This window comes from Podarcis vaucheri (assembly GCF_965113315.1).
Source record: "Podarcis vaucheri genome assembly, chromosome: 8".
Taxonomy (NCBI): Eukaryota; Metazoa; Chordata; class Lepidosauria; order Squamata; family Lacertidae; genus Podarcis; species Podarcis vaucheri.
This window is the reverse complement of record NC_138766.1, coordinates 8166352-8192339: the sequence shown is the minus strand read 5'-3', so window position 1 is coordinate 8192339 and position 25988 is coordinate 8166352. Positions and strand designations below refer to the sequence as shown.

The 25988-nt window shown below is 44.8% G+C and overlaps 2 protein-coding genes across 2 annotated transcripts in view; one reads left to right on the top strand and one right to left on the bottom strand.

Annotated features, from left to right (window-relative positions):
• SNX5 (sorting nexin 5) overlaps positions 1-17687 on the bottom strand; it is a 29449-nt gene extending 11762 nt beyond the window's left edge. The window contains exons 1-7 of the mRNA XM_082234552.1: positions 17542-17687; positions 7698-7802; positions 6562-6672; positions 5080-5201; positions 2733-2856; positions 1395-1490; positions 9-114 (exon numbers count right to left, since the gene is read on the bottom strand). Coding sequence (XP_082090678.1) covers positions 9-114; positions 1395-1490; positions 2733-2856; positions 5080-5201; positions 6562-6672; positions 7698-7802; positions 17542-17601 — 724 coding nt within the window. The 5' untranslated portion in view covers positions 17602-17687. The remainder of the gene's footprint in view (positions 1-8; positions 115-1394; positions 1491-2732; positions 2857-5079; positions 5202-6561; positions 6673-7697; positions 7803-17541) is intronic.
• Positions 17688-19006: 1319 nt separating this feature from the next.
• MGME1 (mitochondrial genome maintenance exonuclease 1) lies at positions 19007-25019 on the top strand. Its single transcript, XM_082234622.1, has 5 exons — positions 19007-19137; positions 19659-20262; positions 22160-22379; positions 23772-23904; positions 24339-25019. The coding sequence occupies exons 2-5, from the start codon at positions 19737-19739 to the stop codon at positions 24483-24485; spliced, it is 1026 nt and encodes a 341-aa protein (XP_082090748.1). The 5' UTR covers positions 19007-19137; positions 19659-19736; the 3' UTR covers positions 24486-25019.
• Positions 25020-25988: the final 969 nt, after the last annotated feature.

Here is a 25988-nt window from a genome sequence, read left to right as displayed (position 1 = left end):
AAGGTTACTTTTATGAGCTCTTGTCATCTTATCTGCCTTTGCACATGCATCCTTGATTCTGTTGTAGTAGTTTATAAGAAACGTCTTCTCTTGTCCAAAGAAATCATCTACTTCCTGGAAAGAGATTTTTGGATGATTACGGTAGTGTTTTGACCAAGAAAACGCGAAAATTAAGCTACAGTTACTTTCACATCAACCCTCTTTAGTATAAAAGGATGTCACATAGAGGAGGGAGAAAGGTTGTTTTCTGCTGCTCCAGAGAAGCGGACACGGAGCAATGGATCCAAACTACAAGAAAGAAGATTCCACCTAAACATTAGGAAGAACTTCCTGACAGTAAGAGCTGTTTGACAGTGGAATTTGCTGCCAAGGAGTGTGGTGGAGTCTCCTTCTTTGGAGGTCTTTAAGCAGAGGCTTGACAACCATATGTCAGGAGTGCTCTGATGGTGTTTCCTGCTTGGCAGGGGGTTGGACTCGATGGCCCTTGTGGTCTCTTTATGATTCTATGATTCTAGTAGGAATGCAATACGAGCTTGGCTTTTGAAATCATTTACAAAATATTTAGCTACTTGAAGCCTTCCCTGAAACAAGTGAACATCATGTGAAGGTCTGTGTACGTGCGCAGGATTACGACAGCCCTAACCCCCTTTTACCTGAAAGTTACTTAAATCTTTTCAAAATAATCACCCTTAAGAAAAACACTTTAAAAGTCATGCTCTGTTAGGTTCACTGCACAAGCAATCTCCATTCCCTCAGCTCTGTTCCCTACCCCATAAAAAAAAATCCTGATAAGTTAGTTTTACTTTACAGTGGAAAGGAAAGTGGTGGGGAAGATAGAACTTTGCTCTCATCCAGCATGGCTGCAGTTAAGTCTATACCTCCCAAAATAGAGCGGAGGAGTGCTCACAGTAGTACTGAATTCATGGTGTCCTGGAGCCCCCGATTTGCCCCCCTCCAACCCACTCCATTGCTAAAGAATGAGCAAAATAAAAAAAATTCCTTCCAGTAGCACCTTAAAGACCAACTAAGTTAGTTCTTGGTATGAGCTTTCGTGTGCATGCACACTTCTTCAGATACACACATAAAGAATGAGCCTAAGTGTTTGTTCTTAGCGACGCAATTTGCACAATTTCATGCCAGAAAGTCTTGAAGTGATTTACAATAAAACAGTTAACATACAAAAAAGCAGTTAAAACAATTGCATATATAAAAAAATTTAAAAAATAAATATAAAAGCAGTTCAAAACAACATCAGCATTTATATGAAAATTATTAAAATCCAAGAGAGCAACTGGAATAAAGGTTTTTAAATGCTAGTAATACAGTATATGTAAGCGGGCATACAGATTTATGGAAAATAACGCAAGAGACAATCTAGCTTTAAGAACACTTACTTTAACCCCAGAGAACAGAACTTCGTCAGCGCTCTTCACCATAATTTTGAAGAAGCCACCAAACATTTCTTTTGTGTTTTTCCTCCGAACACTTAGCTAAGAGAGACATGGAAAGAGACACATTAGGCAGTGATAAACTATCCATTATCATTATGCTGGAATTCAAACCTGTGATCTTGGTGCTATTGGCACCATACCCTAACCCATGCATTGCCAGCATTCTACCCACAGAGCCCACTTTAGAGTGGTAGATATTAATGAGGACTATGTGTGACAAACTGGCACTACAGGAGCAGAGCCAGTTACAAAATTGTGGCAGATGGAGTTTGGCATATTCAATCAGCAACTGCAGACATAATTTTATTATTTCAAATCCCGTTTCAAAAATTGCTGAATTCTTTGCCACAGCACTTTCCTTGTGCCAAGGAGTTCCATAGTTCAGCTGACCTCAAGTTAAATAGGTATTATTTACGGAAGCAATGTGAAGTTGTATATGGCTTACCGTATTTTTCGCCCTATAGGGCGCACTTTTTCCCCTCCAAAAATGAAGGGGAAATGTGTGCGCATCCTTTGGGGCGAATGCAGGCTTTCACTGAAGCCTGGAAAGCGAGAGGGGTCGGTGTGCACGGACCCCTCTCGCTCTCCAGGCTCCATGAAGCTATCCGCAAACCTTGGGAGCTCCGCGCGACTTCCCATCGGGCTCCCAAGGCTTGAGGATAGCAGCCTGCATCCTGAAGCCTGGGGCACTCTGCACAGCGCGCCCCGGGTTTCCTCCAGATATCAGGAAGCCCCATAAGCTCGGGGGACAGCGGGGAGGCGGAGCGCTGCCAACCAGCTATTCCACGACCTGGTTTGCAGAGTTGCCTGCATCCCGAAGCCTTTGGGCAGATATCCGCAAGCCTGGGGAGACCGGCGCGACTTCCCGCAGGCTCCCTAGGCTTGCGGATAGCAGCCTGTTTTGGGGGCTGGAGTCGGGTGAAGCTCAGGCTTCCCCCGCCCCAGCCCCGCGCCTGGGGAGGAAATATTTTTTTTTTCTTTATCCCCCCCCCAAAAAAAACTAGGTGCGCCCTATGGGCCGGTGCACCCTATAGGGCAAGAAATACGGTAAATGCAGTCTTGCCTTCCCTTGACAGGATTTTTGGGGGCTTGATTCTTTCAGTGGTTCTTGTAATTGTCTGGATTGTTTTAAATGGAAGAATTTTGTTTTTATATTTTAATGCTTATATTAATTATGAATTTTGATGTTTTAATTTAATGATCTGTATATCATCCCGGGATATTTTTGATGAAGGCTGGTTTAGAAATAGTGTAAATAAATGAAAAGCAGATGTGCCTTACATCCTGATCATACTCCAGGAAGACATGAAAGTTGTGATCTTGGCTGAGAAGAGGGTGGGCAGAAATTCGCTGAAGGAAGACTTCATGTGACGATACGGTTTTCTTGAAGACTGCAAGGTACTCCCTGGAAGAAAAATAATATTGGAATGAAAAAAAATGTGCCCCACATTGTGCACACTTCGGCCTAAGGTGCACATGCATCGTAGTGCGCTGTGCATACAAGCATTGCAGGTATCTTCTTGCATAGAATCGAGGAGCTGGAAGGGACCCAAAGTGTCATCTGCCCCTCAGGAATCATAGCTAATTGCAGTCAATTACTGTTGTACCTTGGAAGTCAAACAGAATCCCTTCTGGAAGTCCATTTGACTTCCAAAACATTCAGAAACCAAAGCACAGCTTCTGATTGGCTGCAGGAAGCTCCTGTAGCCAATTGGAAGCTGCGGGTGCTCATCTTCCAAAAATAGTTCGCAAACCGGAACAGTCACTTCCAGGTTTGCGGCGTTCGGGAGCCAAAGCCTTTGAGAAGTAAGCTGTTCGAAAACCAAGGTATGACTGTAATTGCTTTCAATGATGAATGCCATAACTTCTTATTTACATTTTAGATGACAGATTAGATGCCACTCTCCCACCCGACTGTACAATCAGTGGCTGCAATGACCATATACCTCGAATTATATGCACAGGTCCAGATCTGGCAGTAGGAACTACACGCACAGCCAGAGGCTGGAATTATAGACCATCCCCAGAAGCAGGACTTTGGGCTCCTGCTTCACAGCAAACTCATCTCCCTTGCTGAACTGAGATAACTTCCATCACGTACAATTCTTGTCAGAGCTTTTTTCCTAAAAAATGTTTAGAGGTACTCTCATTTTCCTTCTCATATTGAGATACTGCCCCTCAATGAGGCCAAACTTAGATTCACAAAATGTCTAGGGTACCTCTGCATCCCCCTAGAAAAAAAGCACTGGTTCTTGTATCCAGATATGAACTTTAGCTTCTTCACACACACCCATATCTTGATATTTTAAATCAGTATTCAACCTCTCAGACTTAAGACCTACCCTTTAATCCCACTAAAAAAAAATACTGCAAGGCTTTCTGTCATGACAGGCTGATAGAGTGACTGTGACACTAAGCTGATAAAGGTGCTACAAGCCACCATACATATCTGTCTCCGATGACAATGCTGGATCAAAGAGTCTACAAGCCAGATCATTCTAGGCAGGGATGGGGGACCTGTAGCCCTACATTGCTGACTCCAATTCCTAATTTGATCCAGTCAGAATAGTCAGTCAAGATCTGGACAGCCACAGGCTCCCTATCTCTTTTTCGTGTGTTCGTGTTAACTCCTTCCAGAACAGACTGATTACCAGCTAGTTGGACAGATGACATTCACACTAACAGCAACTCTGCCTTCAAACTGGCTCCCAAGTTGATTTCCAGGCCTAATCGAAAGCACAGGTTCTTAACTTTAAAGCCCTCAACAACTTGGTTCTAGTAATCTCTGAGAATGTGCAAATTCTCCCAGGACTTGAGATCTTCTGAGGAGACCCTATTTTGAAACATGTCTTATGGGAAGCCTAGGTTATCCTCAAACAGGAGAGGAGCCTTCTTCGTAGCAGCTCTGATGCTCTGGAATAGTCTACCAAGACAGGTCTATTCTCTTTTTGGAGAATGGCGAATTTGCCTACCCCAACCTTTCACAAACACTGGATGCCAGACTGCTATCATGTATTATACCTTTATTGAAATGTTTACTTATGTTATAGGTTTTCTTAAGCTTGTAAATGACAAATTTGTCTGAATTATAAATCTGTCTAAACAGATTTAAATAACATGAGCTTTTAACTAGGACTGGGGAAACTGGCTTCAAATCCCCATTGGCACTTGGACTTTAACTGGGTGAACTTGAGCCAGTCACTACGTCAGAGCCAAACCTGCACACAAGGTTTGTTGAGAGGATAAAACCATAGAATTGTAGCGTTGGAAGGGACCCTAAGGATCATCTAGTCTAACCCCTGCAATGCAAGAATATGCAGCTGTCCCATAAGGGGATCAAACGTGCAACCTTGACATTATCAGCACCATGCTCTAACTAACTGAGCTATCCAGGGCCATATATTGTCCTTAGAATAAAGGGAGGATATGAATGCAACAAACTAAACTAAACTAACAGACCATGCAGAGGAGTGGGAGGACAATGCAAATTCAGAAAACTTACTAGGCTGTTTTAACCTGTAGAGTCTTGACAGTTCAGAAGCCTTCTTTACACTCACATAGATTTGTCAGCAAGCAAACATTTACATGGGATATAGAGGGTCTTTTCGTTAAGTATGATCACACTCACGCTTCCAGCTCTTGCTTCATTTTGGCAAATTCCTCTTTTGTCATAGACATTTCTCCTTCCCCAAGCTTATGCATCTTCTCTCTGGGGCCATCAAAGTCAGGCTTTGCAGGTGCTGGAGGAATCTTAGACAAAAAGATCTGTTGTTAGGAACCTCCTTGTCCAAAAAGAGAACTTCGGTAATTTCTACTGCCTAGCCATTTCTACAAGAACACTGCAAGTCAAACATCTAATTTTTATGGAAATACCTTCCAGCTGAGGTCAGAAAAGCCACCTCTCTGTTGAGCTTTCAGTGCTTTCTGAAGACTTTTTTATTCATTTTTAATAGAATAGAATAATAGCTATTAGTCATATTTAGTTTCATTGTATTGTGTCTCCTACTGTAATTAAGTAGTATATAATTTGTTAAAGTAAATAATAAATAAATAACTTAGGTACAGTATAGTATAACAATATTTCTCTATAGAACAGCAGTGTAAGTGCTGAAATGATGTGAAAGGAACTAAAATATGACCAATGTATGCGGAGTGTTCTAAGGGCAAATCTGTGGCTACAGATCTGGTGGGACAGAGATTGAGGACAGACAGTGGTGGAGACGTAGCACATTGCAAGTAAATGCAAAACTGCATCTCAAAAAAGTAGCATTGTATGTCTAATTTAAATAAAATTATGAAATTTGAAGTGTGAGAAGTCCTGACAATAATCTCATTGCCTTTGTATGAGCCCCTTGCACAAAAAATAGGGGCAACTGTTGAGGGGTGTCAAATGCTCTTGAGCTGAAACTGAGAACAGCACTCTAGCACATACAAGCACACACACACACACACACACACACACTCTTGCTGCTAAACATATATGTCATTTCTCAACTACTTCAGTCTTCAATAAAACCAACAAGCTAAAAAATTCAAAACAATAGTACAATTACATTTATTTTAAAAACTGGAGAAAACTCAGAAAACCACACAATTCAAAGATTAACAAAATAAAGAAGAATTTAACTGCACTTCCACAAGATCCACATCTCTGGCTCTTCTCAGATCTCCTTTTGGAGGGAATTTCACAAAAGAATCCACTATAGTATCACTATTTCATTAAATTATCATCTTGCTGCCCTCAATAAGGTCTCATTATTTGATAAACTCAAAATTAGTTATTGTAAAGAGTTGAAATGTGGTTACTTAATAGTGCAATCCTACCCATGTCTACTCAGAAGTAACTCTCACTGAACCCAATGGGGTTTAATCCCAGGTTAAGTGGGTACAGAACTGCAGCATAACTGAAATATCCATAGCAACCCCACTCATGCATTGAAATGAGTTTCAAGGCTACAGATATATACCAATATACACTGGAGATTAAGAATCAGTACTATGAAATTCTAAAACAAAAAATCAGAAACCACAGAATTACTTGTTTGCAACTTGCAATTTCATTGTTTAGCAAAGATGTCTGCATTTTAAATCAGATTTTGGAAGTACTTACAATTAGGCCTGCATACTCTTCTGTCTCAATAAATGTATCATGCAGCCACTCAAAATCTTCATGCTGTCTTGTAACGGAGAATTCTGTGCTCTGAAAAACTGGCAATGTAGTCTGAAAGCAGAAATCAGTTACTCCTTTGGACCTCATTAATACAAAAAATAAAAATAATAAATAGTGTAGGATTTTGAGACTGTTAAGCTGGAACATGGGTGGGAAGACTTCAGGTTTGTAGGATCTACTTTTTTTTTAAACTAGAACCCTGAGAACCACCAACTGGAGCCGGGTGTAAAGAAACACGTGTAAAATTAAAGGATTCTGAGACAAGAGATGAGAAATTTGTTCTGAATGCCAGAAATGAAGTTTACAGCCCTTCTACACAAAACTCCACTATTAGCTTTCCTCACTTGCTGTTGCAACCATATCCCATATTCAGATCCATGCAGGCAGCACAACTGCCATCAAAAACTGTTTAGAAGTCAAGATACAAACAAATAGAAAAAGACTGAACTGATTTTAAATTTAAAGACTAAGTCCCAAATCTTGCCCCCCTTACTGAAATCAAATCTGAATTACTACATGTTATTAAAATCAGTAATCTAATGTGTGAATATAAAGTGAGATTAAACAATTGAACCAAAAACCAGTTTCTTAAATTTCTTAACCCCAAACCAGTATCTTAAAATGACCCATGAGCAACACCATCCCTGAAATATTGCTTTTGTTCAATTTAAACAAAATCTCATCTTATTTTGGCCATGGTTCATTTTGAATTTTATATAAATGGATATATATATTGGTTTAAAATGTGATATATAGCTTTTCAGGTGGTTTTCAACACATTGCTCAATCTTGATTAGTACAAGAGGTATTTAGATGTATATGGAAGCAAGTGAAAAAATAAAATATAATAAAAAGTAGAAGGAAATTTCCCAAGAGATAATTTTGGAGAGACAGAGCACATCATCTTTAAAAAAAACTGGCATAAAAATGCTTTCATTTCAATTTATGTGAGGCAAGGCTATTTTCCAAGCCATGTTCACTAATCTGTAACTTCATAGAAGTTACCTTGGTCACTCAACATGGCAAAGTTGTAGCTTTGTTCCAACATTAATTAACCTTCTTCCCTGCCATCTTACCTTCGTATGGACTGTGAATTTCACTTTGTCTTTTTCACTGAGAGCATCAGGGATATCAATCTGCAGTGAAGGGTCAATATTTAGATCCACAGAAACAGACCTCATCTGAAATGAAAGCAGAAGGAATTTAGAAGGCTGGAGATCTCAGCAATAGCTTCCTACACCAACTCCATACCCGTCAAACCTCAGCTAGGAGGATGGGATAGGAATAGCAATTATTTGGAAGCAACCTTCGGGTCACCTATTTACTGTGGTACTGCTGCTGAGGAGTCCTTTGGTGGCAGGAACCACAGGTGTTGCTAACTGGACACTTGAACAGGCGCTGCAACTTGTGATTGATAGGAAAGACCCACTTAAGTGAAAAGGTGAACATATCTCTGGGAGGAGACGGAACGGCTGTCTTTTCTTTAAAAAATTGTCCTTACCAGAGTTCAATCTCTATTTGTAACCATTAGCAGTAACAATACATGAAAAATATATGAGAGGGTTATTATAAGATCAATTGAATAAAAACAGGACTTGGGGGTGGGGAAGATAAAACTACTTTTTTTTCTTTCCTTAGGAGCAGCATGACATTTAGGTAGTTTAGAATTACAGTGGTACCTCTGGTTAAGAACTTAATTCGTTCCAGAGGTCTGTTCTTAACCTGAGGTACCACTTTAGCTAATGGGGCCTCCTCCTGCCGCTGCGCTGCCGGAGCACGATTTCTGTTCTCATCCTGAAGTAAAGTTCTTAGCTCGAGGTACTACTTCTGGGTTAGCGGAGTCTGTAACCTGAAGCGTTTGTAATCTAAGGTACCACTGTATACTGCAATCTCAGAGAAGCCTATGCAGGACTGGCAGAAAGTTAATTTGAATTTTATTTCAAAATTTATTTCAAAAGAAGGGCTAGAATTAATTTCAACATTGTTTATCAAAACTCCTTGCCCCCATGTATGATGATGACCTCCTCCCACACCACTCTTAGTGCATTAAGATCTTCAACTGAGGTCTCTCTCTGAGTTCCAATATATATATATATATATATATGCAGGTTTTGGTGTCTTCGGGTGTCTTCCCGTGTAAGAGTCGGGGTGTCTGGGCGACGTTTCGACGAGGTCTCACTCGTCATCTTCAGGCTGGTGCTTTCGGCTTCTTGTTACTGGAACAGAGCAGAATCTGGTGTTTGAGTTCCTATAAATACTGTTGAGGGGTGTGGTGTATAGCCTCCAACGATCTGGGCAGAGAGGAAGTTCCTAGATTAGTGTGCCTTTTCTTCTTTTGTTCCTTAATTACTTGAGGGATATCTTGAGTGATTTCATGAGTGATATTCTGAATACCACTGGGTGGGTCATTAAGTGTAGATTAGTTGCTAAAGCTTTCGTGTCTTGACCTCTTGAGCTTGTGAAGAGTTTTTCTGAGAAGATGGCTGTGCTGCATTTAGTTGTGCTCTGGCTTGGCTTCGTGTATAGGGGCGAGCTGTAATTTTGTGCCTTGTGCCAGCCAGATCTGTGTAGGGATTGCAGGGGGGTGCAGCATCCGGAGGTGCCACTATAGTTTGGCTACTGGATGGAGAACGTTGGAGGCTATACACCACACCCCTCAACAGTATTTATAGGAACTCAAACACCAGATTCTGCTCTGTTCCAGTAACAAGAAGCCGAAAGCACCAGCCTGAAGATGACGAGTGAGACCTCGTCGAAACGTCGCCCAGACACCCCGACTCTTACACGGGAAGACACCCGAAGACACCAAAACCTGCATTCCTGTACCCGTGAAAATCTACGAAAGCATATATATATATATTCTGCTCTGTTCCAGTAACAAGAAGCCGAAAGCACCAGCCTGAAGATGACGAGTGAGACCTCGTCGAAACGTCGCACAGACACCCCGACTCTTACACGGGAAGACACCCGAAGACACCAAAACCTGCATTCCTGTACCCGTGAAAATCTACGAAAGCAAATATCTCACCTCTACGGGGAGGAAACCTTCCAGCTGACAAGAACCTACGAGAAACTAGAAATCCGAAGAGCCACCATCTTATGTGATCTCCTGTTCCTACGCAACTGCCGAGACAACAACTTAACTCCCACATGCTTCCAACTTAAATTCCACTCTAAAACCCCAGCTACCGAAAGGATCCTGAAACGAACTGAACTATCCCTAATCAGAAACGAAATACATAAGAAAAGATACCTACTAAACCAAACCAACAAAGATCTGCTCACTCTTCACCTCAAACTATGTAACAAAATCCACCCTGCACTCTGGGACAAATGCAAACAACTAGCCGTCTGGAGAGCTGAAACTGAGACCTCACACAAGACAGACAGACACACCAACAAACTCTACAAACTAGAGAAACGCCAGAAACCCAGCCACCCTCCACAACAACCCATGAAACAAACAGTACATAACATATCAGACAGGATCCTCACCCCAACTGAAACCAAAGTACTCTCCAAAGGTTTCAACTTTGCAGTCGCCCCCAGACGCATCCCCACGGAAAACATCATATGCGGAGTCGAAGCTAGCCTGACCAAAATCGACCCAGATGAAGCCAATAAAATCAGACTTGAAGTCACCAACATCCTTTGCTCCAGCAAACCACCCAGAAGCAATTTACACAAAGAAGAACAGAAAGCACTCACCAACCTGAGGAAAGACAACAACATAATCATTCTCCCAGCAGACAAAGGCAACGCCACTGTTGTGATGAACACATCGGACTACCAAGCAAAACTATCAAATCTACTCCAAGACCCTACCTACCAACCTATAAAAACAGATCCCACCACCTATCTGGAAAAAACCACCAAATCCAAAATAAAAGCCTCTCCTATCAGTGAAGAAATCCAGCTAAGAATCATCCCCAGAGAAAAATCTTCCAGATGCCCCAAACTCTACGGTCTCCCCAAGATACACAAAGAAGGAACACCACTCAGACCAATAGTCAGCTCCATAGGCTCACCTCTACAAAATCTCGCTAAATTTCTCGCTAAGCAACTTCAGCCCTATGCAGAATCCATCGCTTCACACGTTACTAACTCCTTCCAGTTCATAGAAACAATAAAGAAGCAATACCTACATCCCGATGACCTACTTGTGAGCTTCGATGTTGTATCTCTCTTCACTCAAGTGCCCATTAATGAAGCCTTGACAGCCATTCAAAACAAATACAACCCCCCCAAATACATCCTGGACCTGACCAACCACTGCCTAACCAACACGTACTTCATCCACAATGGACAAAGATACAAACAGATAGAAGGAGCACCTATGGGATCACCCCTCTCACCGGTCATCGCAAATTTGTACATGGAACACTTTGAAACCAATGCTTTAGACAAGTCAGAACACAAACCCAAACTTTGGCTCAGATATGTTGACGACACCTTTGTAATTTGGCCACACGGGAAAGAAAAACTAGATAGCTTCCTCACACATCTCAACAGCCTACACCCCAAAATACAATTCACTATGGAAATAGAAGACAACAACCAACTCCCCTTTCTTGACGTCCTAATCTACAAAAAACCTGATGGCTCCCTAGGACACACTATCTACCAGAAAAAAACACACACCAACCGCTACTTACATGCACAATCACACCACCACCCTGCACAAATAAACTCCGTAGCCAAGACTCTCATCTCCAGAACCAAACGCCTGGCTGACAAAGACCACTTGACAACTGAGTTACAGAATCTCTCAAATGTGTTAATCGCCAATGGATACCAGAAAAACAGGGTTACGAAGCTAATCCAAAAAGAAACACCCCCCAAAAACCAAGACACAGAAGAAAACAATGGCATGGCCCTCCTTCCTTATATCAAGGGCACTACAGACAAAATCAGCAAAATCCTCCATAAACACAATATCAAAACAGCCTTCTGCACCAACCAAAAAATAGCCAATATCCTCAGAAACCCAAAAGACAAAATCCAGCTGGAAAACCAAGGGGTCTATGAAATACCCTGCAAAGTCTGCCCAGCCACGTACATTGGACAAACAAACAGACGAATAAATGCACGTATCGCAGAACACAAGAATGCCGTCAAAAAAGAAGAAAAAACTTCCTCTCTTTTCCAACACATGAAAGAAACAGGACACGAAATTAATTTTGCAGATTCCAAATTGCTCTTTAACATGGAACATCACCACAAGAGAATAATCATGGAAGCCATCGAGATAGAGAAACACCCTCACAACATGAACAAGCGTGACGACACGTCCCGCCTGCCAGACATCTGGAAATTAGCCCTCCCCACAAAAACCGACACCAGAACCAGAGGCACACAGAACGCCGTCACCAATCAACCACACCAGACCCAAACCCAGACCCTCTCCACAGACATATTACAGACTCCATCCAGTAGCCAAACTATAGTGGCACCTCCGGATGCTGCACCCCCCTGCAATCCCTACACAGATCTGGCTGGCACAAGACACAAAACCACAGCTCGCCCCTATACACGAAGCCAAGCCAGAGCACAACTAAATGCAGCACAGCCATCTTCTCAGAAAAACTCTTCACAAGCTCAAGAGGTCAAGACACAAAAGCTTTAGCAACTAATCTACACTTAATGACCCACCCAGTGGTATTCAGAATATCACTCATGAAATCACTCAAGATATCCCTCAAGTAATTAAGGAACAAAAGAAGAAGAGGCACACTAATCTAGGAACTTCCTCTCTGCCCAGAACGTTGGAGGCTATACACCACACCCCTCAACAGTATTTATAGGAACTCAAACACCAGATTCTGCTCTGTTCCAGTAACAAGAAGCCGAAAGCACCAGCCTGAAGATGACGAGTGAGACCTCGTCGAAACGTCGCACAGACACCCCGACTCTTACACGGGAAGACACCCGAAGACACCAAAACCTGCATTCCTGTACCCGTGAAAATCTACGAAAGCAAATATATATATATATATATATATATATATATATATATGGAAATCAGAGTCATAACTAGGGCTGTGTGATGTATCAATACATTGTCTGAAGATCAGATCGCGGTAACAGTTTCAAAAATTTTGAGCTTGCAAGCGTGCAGCTCTGTTGGGCGGCGATTGCTGGGAAGGACCACAGAGAGCGATTCACGTTGTGGTGGCCTTGGCAGAGGAAGCCTAAGAAGGTGCTCCTCTGCCTGCCTGCACCTTCCCTCCCTCCACAGCCCAGCTGTCCCTCCTTAATTCAGACGTTGTAATATATTGGTGTACTGTATTGCGATGGTTAACTAGTGATATATCACTAGTTCTTGGTATGTGAAGAAGTGTGCATGCACACGAAAGGTCATACCAGCAACAATCTTAGTTGGTCTCTAAGGTGCTACTGGAAGGAATTTTTTAATAGTGATATATCACAATGTGAAAAATCAGATGTCGTCTATCTAGGAGCAAGGAACTGAAAGCTGAGCCAAGTGGAAAGGAAACAGAAACAAAACAGCGGAGCAAAGACAGACAGGGGCTGAGGGAGAGGTTAGGGTGGGCAGGCTGAAAAATGAGTTGCTATTGCCTTTTGAATGCTGGGTAGAGAGTGGGAATGGCCAGACCACAGAAGGACAGTTTGCTTTGGTCTTCAGTTGCTACCTGCAAAGTTAGCTGTTCATACCGCTCCCAGCTCACAAGTGAGAAGGAATCCATTTAACCATGTGAAAGAGTTTTGTTTACTTATGCCAAGAGTACCACAAGGGAGTCTTTTCAGCACATCAAAAGGCGCAGTGCTACTTTTCCTAGAAAAAGAGGTGCCAAAACTCACCATGAACACCTCACTCGTTCTCTCAGAATGGCAATGATGCCCACCTGAGAGGTGCTGAAACTGAGTTTCGGTGAGTTCAAGCTGAGAAAAAGCCCTGAAAAGGCTTCAGGGGAGCAGCGATGAAAAGGAAAGCCAAAAGCTCAATAGCTGGTGACAGCTTTTCAGCTGTTTTAGTCAGCAAGGAACACTACTCTTGCGCTCCTGTGGTGGTGATTTCTGTCACAAACAAGTGGCAGGATTTCTATCTCCACTTGGTCATAAGGGGGCGCTCCTTAGTTCCAAAAGGCAACTGGCTCCCGGTTAGTTTCAAATGCTGATGCAGCAGGCACATAAAAGTGCATAAAACTGCCGCCTGTCTATATGTATGCATGTCTGTGGCCCGTGTGTACAAAAAGTGTGCACAAGTATGGTCATGTCCACATCGTCACATTTGCTGCTGCTATGTGCCTCTACGAACTTGGACCAACAGGGAGCGTGGCAAAAAAATCTTAGTCATGTCTGCACTAGACTTCTCAGTATTGTAGCAGGTCTAGGGTAAAGAAAAGCCTGCCTGCTGCCATTCAGAAAACAGACAAATTGCTAATTAATTAATATTTTGCATCCTTTTCCCCCTCCAAGTTCATCTGACTTTACACTTACAGTCTGGTATATTGTATGTTTCCCTGTGTGAGGAACAGACCTATGAAGCTTGGTGCTGCTCAGCAGACTCAAACGGACAGAGTTTTCAACCACTTTGGTTCCCCTTCCTAATTAATGTAGCAGGTGGTCATATTAGCCTCCCTCTGAACCAAAAACACATTTTGGGGGAAGCTGTTACATCATCTCAATATTCTACCCTTTCCTCTTCCACCCTACCCATCATTTAATTTTCTTCTATTGCCTTTTGGAGTGCTTAACTGGCTAGATTTTCTTTTTGTTTTGTGGTATATTCTTGCTAGTTTGATGTACTACATTGTTCCATGCTCTGAAACTCTAAGAAAAAAAATAGACCCTAACTTCTGTCACCTAGCGGGATCAGGGCTTCCTGCACTTCTGAAGTTACATGTATATACAGGCAACCCCCATCTTGTGTGGGGGTTACGTTCTGGGTCATCGCACGCGTCAGTGGAGTGCGCATAAGCCCACCCTGCCCACTTCCGGGTCCAAAAAACAACTCCAGCATTTACGGTCACACACTCTTTGAACGCACACAAAACAGGAGTTGCCCATAGACTGTGTGCCATGTCAGCAAATTCAATTGCCAAAAGGTTTATACAGCTATTCTGAAGTTACTTATCTTAACTGCCCAGGCACATTCTGTTGTCAAAACAATATATATTGCAGAGTACATGGGGAGGGGGGAGGATACTGGACAAAAGAAACAGCTTCCGCTCAGATAACACTCTATTCCAGAATAAGCAACAGATTGTGCATGAAGTTCATAGTGCAATTTAGGATCACTTCACATTACGTGCAGATTGGTTTCCAGCATGTCCACTTGTGGTACACAATGCTACTCCTACTCAGGGCTGACTTTGCCTGCAGGCTAATAATTAATGATCCCAGGCAAACAAGGAAGGAAAGCTGTAGCCCTCCAGTGCTGTTGGACTTAGAGTTCCATTAGCCTCAGCCAACACACTCAACTGGCAGCAGTCAGAAACTATGATGGGAGTTGCAGTGCAGTCCAACACCATCTGGGGAACCACAGTACGTATTGTAAGGATTTATTAAGCATTATTCTATTAAACATATAAAAATGTGGGTCACAAATTGAGGTCGACTTGATGTTAAGATGAAGGCATATTAAAAATGTGGGCACAGCATAATCTTAGCATTCAACAGCTTTGAGCGGGGGGTTGTGTGTGTGTGTTTTTTATCAATCAATGGTATATACGTTCTAAAAAATAAATTTTACACTGCAATTCTATGCACACTTTCCTAAGAATAAGCCTTACTGAAAACAGTGGAAGTTGCTTCCAAGTAAAGTTGCAGAGAATTGCACAAGAAGTCCCACTCATCTAGGTCTGAACTGAACAGGATGGTAGTAGTTCTTTGTATTTAAGCACAACAAATTTTAAAAGTAAACTGACTGGAGATGGGCTGCAGTTCACTGGAATTGTTTATTTATTCCCCTCTTTCTCTGACATGACTCAATCTGACTTACAGATAAAAACAAGAACCTCGAAAAGCACAAAGAAAAAAAATCACTGAAAAACTACTGATAGAATTAAAACTATATACAGATATAAAATATATTAAAATCATACCAATAATTACAAAAAAAAACAGCAAGGCACCAGCACTTTCATTAAAAACAGTCAGTTCCCCAAAGCCTGCTGTAACAGAAAAGTATTCACCTGCTGGTGGAAGGAAAGAAGGATGGAGCTAATCTAGATTCCCTAGGGAGGGAGCCCCAAAGTTTGGGAGCAGCCACTGAGAACATCCCCACCAAGCCTGCCTGTGAGGGTGGAAGGACAGAGAGAAGGGCCTCCCCCAAATATCTCCAAACCTGGGCAGGTATATATGAGGGAATACGGTCTTCCAGGTCATAACCAGCACTTTCAGTTGTGCCCGGAAACAGACTGGTAGCCAGTTGGGAGCTTCTTCTAGCAAGTCGTCTGCTCCCCTATAACAATCTGGCTGCAGCTCTTTGAGGCAGCTGCAGTCCCTGAGCACTTTTCAAGCCCAGCCCCACACAGAGAGGACATCACTAGGGCGGCGTGTCACTGTGGCCAAACCGGACACCTCCAGCAACAGGCGCCCATCTCCTTTGCATACATGAAGTTCAGTCCTTAGGGTCTCCTGGTGGGGCTCGGAGGGAACCTCGGCCAAATAATAATAATAATAATAATAGTACAGTCATACCTCGGGTTGAAGTAGCTTCGTGATGAATATTTTTGGGTTGTGCTCCGCAGCAACCCGGAAGTAACGGAGCGTGTTACTTCTGGCTTTCGCTGCTCGCGCATGCGCAGATGCTCAAAATAACGTCGCGCGCATGCGCGGAAGCGGCAAAATGTGATCCCCGCATGCACAGACACGCAGTCGCGTCTTATGTTTACTTCAGGATGCGAACGGGGCTCCGGAACGGATCCCGTTCGTATCCAGAGGCACCACTGTAATTTATTATTTATACCCCGCCCATCTGGCTGAGTTTCCCCAGCCACTCTGGGCAGCTCCCAATCGAGTGTTAAAAACAATACAGCATTAAATATTAAAAACTTCCCTAAACAGGGCTGCCTTCAGATGTCTTTTAAAGATAAGACAGCTGCTTATTGCCTTGACATCTGATCGGAGGGCGGGTGCCACCACCGAGAAGGCCCTCTGCCTGGTTCCCTGTAACCTCACTTCTCGCAATGAGGGAACCGCCGGACGGCCCTTGGCGCTGGATCTCAGTGTCTGGGCCGAATCCCTCAGCCAGCCCCTGCCAGCAGTGCTGAGCTAGCAGACCACAGGCCTGGCATGGTAGAAGGCAGCTTCCTACGAGCGCATCTCCCCGTGTCCGGACTGCAGCCCGACCCACCTCCTCCCCACCCGCGCTGGAGGCGCAGCCCGAGAAGAACCCCCCCCCCCGGGCTTCCCAAGGCAGAGGCTTGAGGCAGAGGCCCCGCAGCCCTCGTTTCGGCTTCGGGACGGCCGAGAAAAAAGGCGCCTGGCGGGGTGTGTGTGTGTGTGTGAAGCAGGCACCGCATTGTACGCGCGCAGGAAGCGGGCTGGCCGCGTCCACACGGGCAGGCAGGCGCAGGTCAGCGGCCCCCTCCCCTCCCCGGAAGCGGTGCTGTTGCGCGTCGCCCGTCCACAAGCGAAGCGGAACCGACTCGCTCCCTGGGAACCGTCAGCCCGGACTCCGGAGGCCTTTTTCTGCTCCGCGCCTTGGCCTCAGAGAGGGGGGGGGGCGTTCAGTTGGGTAAAAGTCGCGCGCATTCCCTTCCCCCCCCCTCAAAATATGCGGGCGCCTCACACAAACAGCGCTTCTCTGAGGGGAAAAGGGGCGGGGGGGAGGGGACGGGAAACGCTTCTTCTCGGACGGGGCTGTGGAGAGGCTTCCCTCCCCCCCCCCAGGCCAAGCCCGGAGAGAAGGGCTCCCCTCGCCCCTCTCCCCCCTCACCGCGCGAGCCTCACCTTCTCCCGGCTCCCCTTCTCCTCCTCCCGCGGCAGCGGCTCCTTCGCGGCCACAGACATGACAGCGCCTTGCCTCTTCGGCCCTCACTGCGCAGCCGCGGAGGCTCCCCTCGCGCGCCGCCTTTTCTGCCGCTCGGGAGGAGGAGGCGGCCCCGCCCCCGCCCTAGAGATAAGAAAAGGGTAGACGAGTCCCGTTTGCAGCTGCCCGCGCATCTTCTCCTCCCTAAGCCGCCTTGAGTCCCGTGTCCGGGGATGGGGAGGAAAGGTGGGCAGCGCCGGCCGCCCAGGAGGAGAGCTGAGGCGACCGCCTTTCGGCGGCAGGACCCACGGGGCAGCAGGTCGCGATGTAAGCCTGGACAACACGAAACACAACACACCCCTCTATGGCCCAAGGGTTGCGTTAACCCTTGGTTAAGGTCTGTATAGTTAAAGCTATGGTTTTCCCAGTAGTGATGTATGGAAGTGAGAGCTGGACCATAAAGAAGGCTGATCCCCAAAGAATTGATGCTTTTGAATTATGGTGTTGGAGGAGACTCTTGAGAGTCCCATGGACTGCAAGAAGATCAAACCTCTCCATTCTGAAGGAAATCAGCCCTGAGTGCTCACTGGAAGGACAGATCGTGAAGCTGAGGCTCCAATACTTTGGCCACCTCATGAGAAGAGAAGACTCCCTGGAAAAGACCCTGATGTGGGGAAGGATGGAGGGCACAAGGAGAAGGGGACGACAGAGGATGAGATGGTTGGACAGTGTTCTCGAAGCTACAAACATGAGTCTGACCAAACTACGGGAGGCAGTGGAAGACAGAAGTGCCTGGCATGCTCTGGTCCAGGGGGTCACGAAGAGTCGGACACGACTAAACGACTAAACAACAACCTAGCAGGAGTCCCCTGGCAGCGGTGGGTGTGGCCTCAAAATTCGCAAACCCGGGGCAGACTCCCTGCAGGTGAGCGGAGAGCGGGGGATGAGCTCTGATTCTCAGGTGACTGACCTGACGGCTTGCGTGGGGGGGGGGCACTTTGCATCTCCAGGGGAAGCCGGGGTGGGGAGGGCCACCCGCATCGTGCAGCGGTTGCGTGGCGGGGCACTGGAAGAGCTGTCCAGGCATGCCAGTGGAGAGGCTGTTTGGGGGCGCTTTGCCGAGCCCCCCCCCCCTAAAACCTGGAACCCTGTCCCTTTGTGGTCAAAGACAAGAGGCTTGTGCGGATCCCTCCCGGCATAGCAAAGACTCTCAACACAGAAAGCTTTTACTAAATCGCACCATGCAAAATGGCTTGAAGCACACAAATAAAAATATGCCCTCGGAGTAAGGTCAGGAACTGTGCTTTGCTTTTGGATTCCTCCCGTCGGGCGGGTGGGGAGAGGGAAGGGGAAGTGTATTGAAACCCGGAATATCCTCCCGCGCGTAGCATTCACCATGTTCTAGCTCTCGGCTTCTCCTTTTCCGCCTGCCTGTCTTCGCTTCCGGCGGACAAGGCGGGCGGAAGTGACGTCGTGAGGCCAGCGGCTGAAGGAGGCCGTCGGGATGTTCGTCTGAGGCCGGCGTCGCTCCCGCGGGACGTGGAGGTCGAGCCGGGTGACTCCCGCCTCTTATTCAGGTGGCTCTTAAGGAGTTGACTTTCGCTCCAGCCGCTTAGACGCATCTTCTTCCCTCAGCCGCTTCCTGTTTCGACTGCTCTTCTTCAAGGCTCCGGCTTTATTCAGCTGGGAAAGCGACCGTGGTGACTACAACTCCCATCATCCCTTGCTAGCAGGACTCATGGTCCGGGATGATGGGACTTGTAGTCCGAAAACAGCTGGAGACCCAGGTTTTTGGGGGAAACGGGTTATCTCTGATACTGATGGCACTTCCTTCTGAGGAAATGTGCCTCAGAGAGAATTGTCAGTGCAGCTAAAAAGACATGATAGTAGTTGGAGAGCCCAATACATTTTAGGATTAAATTGTGCCCCTCTTGGTGGTACAATGCAATTATTTCTTGAATATGTCAAACTTTGCTGCACTTCACTGTTACCTCAAAATCTGCTGTCTGAAGCATATTTGATGTATCACCCTGACAGTAGTAGTGGCAGACCCGATGACAGCACACAGCAAATAACCAAAGCTTTTTATATTTAATAGGAAAATTATGGGAAAGTAGAAGCTTTTCTCAATGAAACATCTTCTGGAGGCAGCCTTCTGTAAATACTGTCTTGCAGTATGATGTCATTTCTCTGCATTAACAGAAAATGTTGGAGAGTCCCAATGTTGTTGAGAGGAATGTTGAACCAGGAAGGATTCAGGTTTAGATCACTTGCTGCTTCGTGCTCTCTCTATGGGAAGAAGAAAACAACCATCCGGTATGAAAACATTGACCAAGAAAAATACAGAGATTTGATCAACTACCTCACATCCTACAAAGACAGTTCTCAAAGACCTGAATTGGTATTTGAAGAAGGTAACATGATAAATGGACCAGAAAGGAAATATAAGAACTCGGACCAGGAGGATGAACCAAAAGTTTGTAGGAACTGGAGTCCTCTAATGAATCCCAATAAGAGCTCTTTGCCTCAAGAAACTGCTCCGGGACCGCCTTTGCAAATCAGTTTGCAAAGGAAAAACTTGGCTAGTGTGACAGCTGTTCTACAACAGACCATGCCTGTGGAGCAAGCTTTTTATCTGGAGAAGTGGAAACAGCGGATGATTCTAGAACTTGGGATAGAGGGTTTTGCCGAATACACTAAAAGTAAGCAATGACTAAATGCATTGAATATATATATATATATGGAACATCCTAGGGTGGGTTGATTGAAATCACCAAGGGAAAAAAAAGGGGCGAATTAGTCAATGATTCCATGTTCTGAGTTTAGTAAGAATCAGCAATGTAATTTAGTAACAAATCACCACTTCCTTTCCCCTACCCCTCTGCTGCTGGAGGCCTTGACTGCTTTTACTAATCCACATACCAGTAAGTTTAATATGTTAGTCAAATCAGTGTCAGAAATTTAACCTCATTTTGCTCAACTCCCACTCTGCATTTTCCTTCTGTGCTTTGCTATCAAAGCTGTGAGCTCTTCCTACCTGGATAAAGTGCATGTGTTTCAAGACAGCACTTCACACACATCCCCTTCCCTCCCCTTTTCCAACTGCAAGCCCATCTGTTTGAATCCCCATCCTAACAGCATAAATATAACACACCCAGAAGGGTTTCTGTTGTTGTTGCAAGAACTTTACATTAAGGTCACATAGGACAGATGCAGCTTTAAAACCTTTTCAGCCGCAGATACTGCATCAGATACAAGCTAAACAAGGGATGAAATTTAAGGGTCACAGCATGCTCACAAATTTGGTTCATTCACCATCTAAAATCAGCCAAGCATGCAGCTGTCGCAAAGTGATTGTTCAAAGAAGTTTGCAACGCCAGCTTAAGCTGCAGCTGTGACTCTGCTTAAGTGGAGTGGAGTTCAGTAGCAAAAGGAGTCCAGTTACTAGGCAGAGTTTCCAGCAATGTCAGCTTCAGGAAAAGCACCAGTGAGAGGAGCTGGGAACTGAGAGTGGCTTTATTTTCAAGCCACCCTTGTCTAGCACCTTTGTTGTTTGACAAGTGATTTGGGTGGGGTGACACAGCAGACTACAGGTGTCTGTTTTCACTTGTAACACGAAGTCATAGTTAATGTCAGTAAGCCAGCAACAAACCATGGCTTATTTTCATGAACAAGCCATCATTAGCAAACCATAGGTAAGGGACATACTGTGCAACCCAGGTAAAAGGCACCCATTATAGACTTTATTAGTTTTAAGCAGCTGACTGGCTCAGTAGAAATTGGTGCAGGTTGGAACCATTATTAGTGAAGGAGCGTCCTTCACCACATTGGTGAAGGAGCGTCTCCACCCCCATCGTTCAGCCTGGACACTGGCGGTTCCCTCATTGCGAGAAGTAAGGTTACAGGGAACCAGGCAGAGGGCCTTCTCGGTAGTGGCGCCTGCCCTGTGGAACGCCCTCCCACCAGATGTCAAAGCAATAAACAACTATTTTACTTTTAAAAGAGAACTGAAGGCAGCCCTCTTTAGGGAAGTTTTTAATGTCTGATGCTGTACTGTTTTTAATATTCAGTTGGAAGCCGCCCAGAGTGGCTGGGGAAACCCAGCCAGATGGGCGGGGTATAAATAATAAATTATTATTATTATTACTGTGAATCAGGTCATTCTTGGCACTAGAATGCTGTGGTTGCTTAGGCTGTTTACAGATTATTGAGGGTCAGGTGCCATGGGTCTTGGGTTATGAAGCACTTTCCCTACGAGTCATAATTTAACAAGATGTTAAGTGAGAGTCCTTGAAAGTGCATATACTGCCCTTCTCTTGACACCCCAAGTTGTCTTCCCCAGTTTTTGTTTTTATTATTTTCATACTTTGCATAGTGGACAAACTCAAAAGCCATCAAAATATACAGTAGATGACTATGAACAAGATACTGTTCAGTCAAAGCAGTTCATACAGTGATCTGCAAGTCATCAAGTTCTGAGTAATCAGGTTATGAAATAAAGTAATGTTCAATTTATGTGTGAAATGGTCCGCAGCATTAACCTTGCAAAGCCAAAGTTTGATTAAGTACTCAGTATAATTATTTTTTCTTGTTTTGCAGATATCTTTCAACAAGGTAAATTATTCCATGCAGCCATGGAAACTTTACTTTTAGCTGAAGAAATCTCTGTGGAGCAGGAAGAAGACACCAATGTATCTGGCTACATAAGAAGTGTGCAGCATGTGCTGCAACATGTTACTGGAGTGAGAGTCCTTGAAAGTGCGGTACAGCATGAGACCCTTCATTACCAAGGCCTAGTGGATTGTGTGGCAGAATATCGGTGAGTGGCCAACTTTGCATAATACTGTACGTGAACGCTCCAAACCATGTTAAATGCTTTAAAGTCATGTTGACTTAGGCATATGCTTTGCTTTCCCATTGAAACCAATGGGACAAAAGTGTCTAACTTCAGGTGTCTTGTGCCCTGAATGTTTAAAACTATCTAGATTTATACATGCCCTATGCTGCAAACTGAGACACAGGAGTCCGCATCCCATTCATTCTCTCCCAAACTCTGGGAGTTGAGTCAAGAGTGAAGCCAAGGTAGCTTGCTCAAAGTGACTCAATTAGGTCATCCTTTTCCCTAATAATAAATTGGGTGGCTTTGTACTTACTAGACCAGCAAAACAGGCCACTCAGAGAAAAAGTGTAGGGGGATTCTTCATAGTCATTGCCACCTTGCTTTTGTACCACTTTTGCATATGTTTATTTCATGCATTAAATGATTTGTGCTTTTTTGAAATAGTATAATAGCCAAGTACAGTGGTACCTCTAGTTACGAACTTAATTTATTCTGGAGGTCCGTTCTTAACCTGAAACTGTTCTTAACTAGAGGCCTGCTTTCGCTAATGGGGCCCCTTGCTGCCACTGCGCTGCCGGCACATGATTTCCGTTCTCATCCTGGGGCAAAGTTCTCAACTCGAGGTAACGCTTCCAGGTTAGCGCAGGTTGTAACCTGAGGCGTTTGTAACTCGAGGTACCACTGTAGTAGATTGATAGGTTTTACATTTTTAAATTTTACTGCTGTAAAGCTACCTTGTATTTGCTGCCATGGCAGCAAAGCTGCAGTACAAGCACCTTAAAAAAATATATATGATTAAAACACACACATAACAAATACATTAAATCTGATTTCTCTTCAGATTGTGTACAAGCACTCCTCAGGGGTACCTTGTCCACAGTTCTTCACTCTTGAAGGACCCTACATTCCTTAGTCTCTTCATCAGATGAAGGGACCATCAGGAGAGAGGCTCCAGAGAGCTTTGGCACATCTAAATTTCCACCTCTGTTGAAGTAACAAAACAGGAGGAGAAGGAGCTGCCTCTGCCTCAGTTAGCTGAGTGGCTTCCACAAGCTCTGCAGCCTGACATCAGCACAAGTCCCCACTCTTCACCTGGGCCCTGGGATGGAGGCTCTCTCTTATGTTGTGCTGATTTTAGAAGCACTTGTGTCAGCAATGAGAAACTTCGCTGATGAATTTATACAACCGGAAGCAGCAGCATCTCACTGGAGCTGGAAAAGAGGGGTGGACTTGTCCAACAGGGAGCCCCTTGCTCAGTGTGGTGTTGGACAAGCCCTCACCCCCCTCCCTCAGTGAGGAGGGTCTGTAACAAGCACAAGCATTTTGGCTGACCGATTCATAACTGTTTTCTTTTTACGCTTGGGCACACAGAGGGAAATTATGTGCAATTGAATGGAAGACATCAGGGAAAGCGAAACCATTTCTTCGGAATACGTTTGACAATCCACTCCAGGTTGCAGCATACATAGGAGCCATTAACCATGATGCCAATTACAACTTTCAGGTCGGTAATCTGGGCAGCTGCTGATTAGCATGACAAGTCAAATAAATTTTTGCACTTGCCGCCTCTTATTTCCACATGCTCATTCTGGAGGTGAAACTGTTTTATCCTATGACATTCCAGAAAAATAAGGACAGTGAAGGGTAGGGAGGGGGAAAAGATATTGTTGCTATACCTTGGGTGAGCTGGGGCAAAGTAGTTTGTTTGCTTAGTTTCTGTGATGGGCATGGGGTAAGAGAGGCCTCTTCCTGCCCTCCTCCAGAAGGAAACCAGGTAAGTTGCCTGAGTAAGGACTATCACTCACTTGCCCAATCCACACTGTAGTGTTAGCTCTATGTGCACGTTTAGCAAATTGATTCTTCAGAAAGAGTCGAAGACTAAGTCTAGAACAAAAAAGTCACTTGCATAACTGCTGCTGAATTTGCTTTGTTCCTCAGGTTGACTGTGGCCTCCTTGTGGTCGCCTACAAAGACGGTTCTCCGGCACACGCACATTACATAGACTCTGAGCTATGCTGTCAGTACTGGAACAAGTGGCTGCTTCGCCTGGAAGAATATAAAGAGAAAGACTTTGGAATTGTGTGACCCTTTTTAAATTTAAGCCCCTTTAAGGCAGACTGCTTTTTTTTACTTTGAAGCAAATGGAGGAACTAAATGCTACCAGGAAAACATAGTGGGTGATATTAAGCTAAGAGTTTCTCATTCTGGCAGCCGCGGTTGCATACAGAATTTTCCTTCTGGTTAATTCTGCCTAGCTGAGGTACAATTGACTGCCTGGGCCTCTGATGCAGGGAGCACAGCTGTGCCTTCTCTCTCTGACCAGTCATTGTCATCCCACCCCCAGTCCCTTGGGGGTTCCCCAGCTGGCACCTCCCACCACTCTTTTGCATCCATGACAGGTGATTAACAACTCCCATCATGGTGAAGAGATCTTATGCTGGGTTTACTGTAAAAAAAGGGGGAGGGTGGAATTCTTCTTGACACCAAAATCAGTCGTCCCTGGGGTCAAGACTGCTCCTGCTGTAGAGGGATTCCACTGTAATTTCCATTGCGTGAAAAGTTTATAACGTGAATCATATTCCAAGCAGCAGATTAAATTTGAAATTGCACAAACGCTGAGTGCCTTGCTCCAAGCTGTTGAGGTGCTATTTTGAGGTGACCTGACTACAAACAATATATTCTAGGAAGACATTGCCTGAATGAAAAATGGTTTGCATAGATGGATTACATTGTGTTCCCAGGACATAGCTCTGATTCAATAGCTAAATTATTATTATTATTATTATTAGTTATTTTTACCCTGCCCATCTGGCTGGGTTTCCCCATCCACTCTGGGCGGCTTCCAACAGAACACTAAAATACAATAACCTATTAAACATTAAAACTTCCCTAAACAGGGCTGCCTTCAGATGTCTTCTAAAAGTTTGGTAGTTATTTTTCTTTGACATCTGGTGGGAGGGTGTTCCACAGGGCGGGTGCCACTACCGAGAAGGCCCTCTGCCTGGTTCCCTGTAACTTGGCTTCTCGTAGTGAGAGAACCGCCAGAAGGCCCTTGGCGCTGGACCTCAGTGTCTGGGCAGAACGATGGAGGTGGAGACACTCCTTCAGGACCGAGGCCGTTGAGGGCTTTAAAGGTCAGCACCAACACTTTGAATTGTGCTCGGAAATGTACTGGGAGCCAGTGTAGGTCTTTCTAGACCTGTGTTATATGGTTATATAGCTGTGTGGAAATCCACACTTAAATCTATTGCTAATTTGGGTGCCATTCCAAAGCTAGCCAAGAGCCATCTGAAGATACAGTTGAGGTCCTGCTCTACCAGCAGAGAGAGAAGTCTGATGCAGGGAGGGGATTTACTCCACTCCATCCCACCCCAGTAAGCCTGCGGAAAGCTCCACAGCCATAGATGCCCTGCTGGTGTGAGAGCTGGGCATTGGACGTACACTGCCATGACTGAGGATCCACAGGCACCTAAGCCCTTTTGTTCCCCGACATGCCCCCAGAAGCACCTCTGACACCAGCCCTTGAGCTAGCATAGCTCAGTTCTCTTCCCACTAAGCACAATGGGATCTGGGCGGGCACCACAGAGG